This window comes from Falco rusticolus, chromosome 6 (assembly GCF_015220075.1).
Source record: "Falco rusticolus isolate bFalRus1 chromosome 6, bFalRus1.pri, whole genome shotgun sequence".
NCBI classification, from domain to species: domain Eukaryota; kingdom Metazoa; phylum Chordata; class Aves; order Falconiformes; family Falconidae; genus Falco; species Falco rusticolus.
In genome coordinates this window covers 2,485,138-2,492,583 of record NC_051192.1, presented here as the reverse complement: position 1 = coordinate 2,492,583, position 7,446 = coordinate 2,485,138, and the positions used below count along the sequence as shown (strand labels likewise).

Sequence of the window (7,446 nt, the reverse complement as noted above, 5' to 3'; positions counted from 1 at the left end):
CCGAAGTGAGGTGGGCCGAGATGAAGCAAGGCGGGCCGGGCCGGGCCGAGCCGAAGCAAGGCAGGCTGGAACCGAAGTGAGGTGGGCCGAGCCGAGCAAAGCAAGGCGGGCCGGGCCGGGCCGGGCCCAGCCGAGCGGCGGCGGGCGGGGCGCGGGGGCTGCGGCGCGGGGGGCGGTGCCGGCGGGCGGGGGCGAGCGCGGCGGCGGCCGCACCCCGGGCGCTGCGCCGCGGGGGCTCGGTGGGCCGGGCCGGGGCGGGACGCGCCGCCGCGGGGGAGGCGCCAGCGGCGGGCGCGTCTCCTCCTTCCTCGCTGCCGCCGCTCCCTCCCTCCCACCCTCCCTCCCGCCCGGCTCCGGCGCTGCCCTGCCCGCTCCCGGCGGCCGCGGCCGCTCGGCAGCGCCGCCGCTTCCTGCCGGGGCTCCCCCTCCCGCCTCCCTGCCCCGCTCCGCCGCCACCCGCGGCGCCTCGCCATGGCGTGAGCGCGGCCATGGGGCTGGCCCGGCGCCGCCGCCTGCCCCCGGGCGCTGCGCCGCTCCCCCGGGCCCGGACCCCGCGCCGCCGCCGCCGCCGCCGCGCCCCGCCGCGCCCCCGCGGCGCGCTGCCCGCCGCCTCCCCTCCTCCTCCTCCGCCCCCGGCCGCCGCTGCCCGCCGCCCAGCGCGGCCGTAGCCCCCCCCCTCCCGTCCCACCCCCAGCCCCCCCCCCCGCCGCCGCCCGCGCTCCCGCGCCGTCGGGCCCGGCGCGGCCGCCAGCCGCGGCCTCCCCCGCCATGTGAAGCCCGGGAAGATGCGGAGGCGCAGCCCGGCCGCCCGCGGCGAGGGATGAGCCTAGACGGGGAGAAGATGACCGAGGAAGCCTTCCCTGATGAGTGAGCGGGGCCGGGGGCGGCGGGCGGGCGGGCGGGGAGGGGGACGGGCGCGCGTCCCCCGCTTTGTTGCTCCGGTGGGAGCCGGTGCGGACCCCTCGCCCCCCCCCCGGCTCGCGGGCGGGCGGAGGGACGCGGACACGCGCGTACGTGTGCGCGCTGCCCGCCCGCGCATCCGCCATTTCGCGCTCCCCCCCGGGCCGCGCTCATTTGCATACCGCCTTTTCATTCATAAAAACCCCCGGGAGGCGCGGGGACCTGCGGGGGGGGCACCCCCGCACCAGCCCCCCCCCGCCGCCTCCCCGCGCCCCGGCTGGGGGGAGTCGGGGCGGTTGGAGGGGGAGTGGGGTGCCGTGGGGGAGGCGATGCGCTGGTGCGCCTTAATTCCCCCGCCCCGCACTCCCGGGGCTGGGTGAGGGGCGGGGGGGGGGGGGGGGGTCGGGAAGCGGAGGGGGGGGGATGTCGCGGATCCCCGCCCCGGTTTTGTGAATAGGAGGGCGGCCCGCGCCGTCACATGACGCCGCATTCATAAACCCGGTCACCGGCGGCCTCCCCATTCACCGCCCCCCCCCCCGTGTTCCGCCTGTGTCCTCGGGGGGCAGCCGCCCCCCCCCCCCCCCCCCGGCCACCCCAGCGCTCCCACACCCTCCCCACACATATCCCCCCAAGCCGCACCGAGCCTTGGAAAAGGCCTGATACTTTTTTTATTATTTTTTTCCCCTTCTAAATTTTGTTCCCCAAAATAAAACTTCCATCTGTCACAGCAAAATTACAGAACCTTTTGCAAGCTGTGCTGGCCCAGCTGCTGCTCCTGGCTACCTCCTCCTGCCTTCTGACAGTGTGTCGTGTCCCCCGTCCCCCCCCCCCCCCCCCCCCAAAAAAAAAAAATATATAGCTGACTCGCGTGCAGGACTGGTTTTGTGCCAAGCGCCATAGGATGTACCGCGCGGTAAAATGACTGCTCTCAGGGCTTATAAAGCGGCGTCGGAATTGTGCAATTTTTCGGCTCGGTTTGAGAGGCCAAAAAAATAATTGGCGGAATGCGCGGTGCGTACACCGTCGTAACATCGGACTTATTTTAAGGCGATTTGCTGGGGAGATGTGAGCGGTGAAGGAAATGGCTCCTGCCTGCGACACGTGCGTTGGGAGGGATTGGTAAATTGGCACCTCTTAATGAAGAGACTATAAATATGTGTGTATATGTAGCTTCTGAAATTGTGGTTATTTTGAAGTTGGTATGGTTCTTCCAAAAACATGAAAGAAGTTGAGTTTCTCTCTCATGGATTGCCATGACCTAGCAGGCTGGAAAAAAGTGGCCAACTCGTTTCCAATAAAAACCCGCCGGTTCTGGGTTGGGTTTCGTTGGTTTAGTTTCTCAAATTGGACAAGAGGAGGTGAGGTGGGTCCCTGTCTGGGCTCCGAGAGCGCCGTGGTGAGCCCAGCCTGGTTCGGTGGGTGAAAGCTGATGCTCACCAGCCGTTGTCTTGCAGGAGATGTTGCTCCCAATGCATTTTCCTGCAGGGCTCGGTGCGGAGGTGAGTGTCAATGTAAATCAGCGAGTGCTTGGCTCCGATCGTTGGGGTTTTTTTCCCCTTAATTGTAGCTGCAGTTTGGTTTGGAGTAAATTCTTCTTCCACGTGCCATCACGCTGCCATGCCGAGGGATGCTTTGGCTAAATGGGTTTTGTGCGCCTCCTGCCTGAGCCGGGGAGGGCGGCTCTCAGGTTGTGCTGCCTCTCCTGAGGTCACCAGTTAACCCAGCAATGTTGTGCTTTGGTCACTGGGAGCTGGGGAGCGCTGGTGGCCACGGGGAGCTGGTACCCAACCCGCTTCCCAGGTTGGTGTTAGCTCTTGGCATCTGGGTGTGTTGGCTGTCAGGGTAGGATGATGTCCTGCGGTCCTTACCCCGGTGCGCGTCCCTGCAGCCGTCTGGGCAGTTGCAGGCTGGGCTTGTCGCAGTTGAGTCCGGGCCTTCGCTGCGCAGGGCCCGGGGAGGTGTTTTAGGTAAGCGATGGTTTCCTCTGTAAGCTCTCAGCTTCCAACCTTGCATTGATTGATAGCGTCGCTGAAGCCGGTGACTCATGGGTTGTTTTTCATTTCAGTGGTGGGTGAAGTGATTTGATTTTTTTTCTTTTTTTTCTCCTTCTTCAATATATATGGTGTTAAAAGAAATAAGGACAGGCTCGCCTGATAAGTTTTCTCAAGCTGTCAGAACAATGGTAGTATAGCATGCTATTTGCCCTAGATATCTGGCTTTAATTTGCATAGCTATTCTCGTTTCACTGAGTGCACTGTGAGCAAATGTTAACAGCCAGATTACAAAAAAAACGGACCACTGTCAGGATGCACGTTAAAATAACCCTCCTCAAGGAAATTATGAGGATCTTCCCCCTCCCTGTTTTGGGTGTTTGGGGCTTTTGTTAATTTTTTTTTTTAATTAATTCCTTGAGAACAGCTCAATAAGATTTTTTGAGTTTTAAAACAATTTATAAAACCAAGGAGGGGAGGAAAATAGGGCTTAGGATGCTGGAAACTCATTGGTCCCTTCCTGACTGCACCATTTCAGATCGATACTTAGAGGTCAATTTGTCATTGCAAACCGAGCGCCTCTTTCTGCATCTCAGCCTTTATTTCCCCCATCCCCATCCCTGCTGTGCTGCGCCTTCGCACGTTGCAGGGCAGGGGCAAAGCGGGGACGCCCAGTAAGAAATGGGAGGCACGAAGCTACAGCGCAGAGCGTGAGCGATGGGAGAGCGTCTGGCAGCGCCCGGAGAGGGGCAGCGCCTGGGTGGGCTGCCGCCGTCATCTCACTTGGAAGTAGGAGGATGGAGCCGAACGCTGAGAGAAAATTGGGTTATGCCCGGAGGCTGCCGCCTGCTCGTTCCGCCGCACGGTTCCAAGAAAGTCACAGGAAGTAATTAAATGGAAAAGGTCAGAGAACGAGGAAGTGTTGGTCCGAAGCCTTTCGCTGCTGGGGATGAAGCGCGATGCCCTGCCCGAGCCAGACAGCGGCTGCATCCCCCAAGTGTCCCCCAAGCATCCCCGCCGCTCACACTGCGCTGATTCCAGCGAGCCCGCAGCACGCCTGCCTGGTGTCTGCCAGTGGGACCGGTCCCTGGAGGTTTATAATGAGCTGGGTTAAGTGGGATATGTCTGGGGCTGTGTAGGGGGTTGCTGTGGTGTTGTACGGGACAGCAAAATGTGGCGTGGAATCGAGCGGATGCTTTTTTTTTCCCCAGTCCAGGGAAAGAAAATTAAACTTGATTCACTCCCGCTCATCCTTTCACCAGTCCCAAAAATCTCATGTCCCTCTGTCACTGAGCAGCGACCAGCGATGCTTGCTCTGGATACCAACTCTGTCAATATTACAGTTTGCCCTTTATGCTGAAAAAAAACCCAATTATTTTTTCTTCATTTTCACCATGCTTTTGCCCAATACCAATGATTTTTCTGTAAGTGTCATAAGCGGTTCATTCCACTAGATTATTTTTTTTTTTCTGCTGCGAGCTTAAGCTGGGGAGGAAGGCATGGGACACGCCATGTGTCATGACATTATTGCTCCCAACTAGGACAGGAAATGAAGGATTGCCAAAATATAACTCTATTTCTTGGCCTGAAAACATGCCTGTTTAAAATACAACATGTAACTAGCCGCTTTGTTTGGTTACTGGGAGAAGTTGCTGTTTATAAGGGAATAATAGCTCTGTTGGATGAAGGAGGGGTGATGGGGAAAGGGATTGACTGACCCTTTCTGCTTCTGTCTTGGAAAGGAGCTGAAGGTGGAAGGTGTACAGACAGGGCATTTGGGTGGGTGACTGGAAGGGAGACCTGTGGGAAGAGGGTTGCCACAAGTGGGAGAGAGCCAGACTTGCATTTCCTGGCACGTTAGTCCACGCTGTGGCCGCTGGCAGCCCTCGGATAACCCTGATCCTGCAATGAAGAGGAGAAACCTGAACAAACCCCTTCATGCCAGAAAGCAAGGGGTTTTTTTTTTGGTGAGGTTCCCCTCAGCAAGAAGCATGGTGGGACGGCGGCGGTGGGATGGTGCCCGCGCATGGGGCAGATGCCGCACCAGCAACAGGATCATCTTCGACCTGTTTTTTAAAGCCTTTTTTTTTTTCATCTTGCTGGGGTGCACCCTGGAGCGTGGGTTAAAAGGTAGGCTTTATCTGCCTGTTTAATTAAATCCCGAGGCTGCAAACAAAAGTACACTGTGCGGCAGGGCTGGCTCTTAATGTGGACTCAGTTTTCTGGATTTCAACCACAGAATTGTTTCCTCTTGGCCACCAAACTGCAGGGAGATGATGGCAATTGTCCTTGCTCTTCTGGACCTGGGCTGGAAAGTAGGAGCTGGGGAATGAGACACAACTTAGCTATTGGTTTCAATCCCTCTTTTTGCTTTCTTACACTTTCTGGCATGCTCAAGTAATCGATACATTCAATTTCCTTCCTTCCAGCAGAATAAGAATAAATGATCCTCCAGAGATACTAAACCTGGGAGAGATATGCTTGGGAAGCTTGAGTGCTGAAAGGGTGCGGGCAATCAGCCACATCCCGACCCAGGCGATGTCGTGTGTCGATCCAGCCCATTGAATGGCAACGCCCTGGTTCTGCAGAAGTTGAGATCTTGTGGCTCGCTGGCAAAGGTGCACCTCTTGCTTTCTCTGCTGTTAAGAGCAGCTTCGGCTGTAGGAGCTGCTCCCTACAACAAATTCATTCAAAAATAGGTTTTGTTTTGCTTTTTTCTTCCCACCCACCTCCCTTTTTTTTTAATGGTAGAAGTTAATCATTCTTGCCAGAGATCTGCAGGAGTAGAGAGGTCACAGGGATCAGTGAAACGAAAAGAACAGCCCTGGAGACGGTGTTTTTGATATATGCCCTCTTGGCTAAGTGGAGCATTTGATTTTTGGAAGACTTACGCTTCTGAAGCAGTGCAGAAATTTAAGCAGAAATAATAATAAAAAAAAAGGTCGGTTGACTAAAAAAGGCACAAATAGACTGTGGAGTTGACTGACAGCAGATGCGGGCTGCAGCGGTCCCTGTTTCTGTGAACTACCAAAAGCAAGTGAGAAGCTGTTGTCACGTAGATCCTGGCGCTGGTAAGGGAGGTCTTCTCCAAGCCTGCCAGCGAGCAGGGACTGCAGCATCGCCCAGTGCCTTGCTCACACTGACCCTCCCCACCTTGCCCGTGGGTGAACGCAGCTGATGGGTTTTAATGCTCTTTTTTTTTTTGGTGGTGTTTTGGGGTTTTTTTGTTGGGTGTGAGGGTTTTTTGTTCTTGCCTATTCGTTTTCTGGCGAGATTCTGTGAGTTTTCTTTTCCTTCCTTCCCTTTTCCTTACCCACATCCACCCCCTTTCCTTGTCAGATTTCCTTTAATCATTTATTTTTCTGGTGGTTGCTCAGTACTGAAAACCTGGCCTTCTGAAGTGGCAGAGAAATGCAGCGGGGCTGCACCGGCCGCTGCCTGGATGCCTTCCGTTTGCGCCTAACCCCCACCTTTGGGTTTGCATCGGCATTTCGGAACAAAGGTTGGGTTTGCCCGCACAGTTTCTCATGTTTTGTTCCCTCGTGTGGCAAGGGTGGCTGCTGGTCCCCTCTGCTTGGTAAGTCAAGGCTGCTGGCTTGCAGAAATAGAACCAGGGCGAGGGGACAGCCCTGGTAATGCAGCAAGACTAGCAAAGCCGTGCCCAAATACTTCACTTCTGCCTGCTGGCACAGTCATTTTTGGAGTTTTTTATTATATTGGTGCGACTGTTGGTGTTGGTACCGGCAGACACCCTAGTGATGCTACTCACCTCTTTTCCTACTCCAGCCTGATGTCAAACAAATGTTGGCTGGGCAGAGGAAGGTCATCTGCTTTAAGTCTGGGCAGATGTCTTTGCACTGTCTCATCGCTGTCCCTCAAGCAGAAGTCGCTGCTGGTTCCTCCCTCCCCTGCCCCGTCCCTGCAGCATCCAGGGAAGCGGGCTTGCCCCGCTGCCTGCCAGCCGGCTCTGTGCCACAGGAGCCGCAGCTTTGCCTGCGGCTGAGCTTGGGAGCCGCTCTGCGCGGAGCCGGCGAGGGGCTCTTCCCTTCTGCTGCGTTTCTGCACTTTCCTGCCCACTTTCTCTGTTTCGCTTCTTGTTTTACGCTCTTTCATTTCCTTTCCCCTGCACTCTTCCGTGTGGGGGTTTTTTGCCTCTTGCTTATTTTCTTTCTATTCCTTCACATGTCGCTCTCGTCTGTAAGCAGGACTGCGAGCCGAGCCCCGCGGGCAGTGTTTTCTCCCTGGTGGCAGGGGAAGGTGGTCTCCCGTCATGTGCACCTGAGGTGGCAGCTGGAGCTTCGTGCGGTAGAAGTAGATGCTTCACCTTAAAAGTAAGCTGCGTTTTGTCAGAAGCAGCACTACAAAGCATGCTTCTGGGGCTGTTGAAGACCTTTCTGCCAACAGCCGGCAGGTCCTACCTGTCTGTTGCAGTAGGTCTAAGGAAGTTTTAACCTATATTATTATTGGTTTTGGTCTCTGGTCTGCTTGTTCTTAGGCTCTTAGAGTAACCTTCTTCTTTGACTTGCTTTGCTTGCAGCTCACACTTCAAGGACTA

General features: G+C 56.6%; 1 protein-coding gene across 1 annotated transcript in view; it reads left to right on the top strand.

Annotated features, from left to right (window-relative positions):
- Positions 1-709: 709 nt before the first annotated feature.
- Positions 710-7,446, top strand: part of SPRED2 (sprouty related EVH1 domain containing 2) — a 65,646-nt gene continuing 58,909 nt past the window's right edge. Inside the window, exon 1 of the mRNA XM_037391874.1 lies at positions 710-867. Coding sequence (XP_037247771.1) covers positions 821-867 — 47 coding nt within the window. The 5' untranslated portion in view covers positions 710-820. The remainder of the gene's footprint in view (positions 868-7,446) is intronic.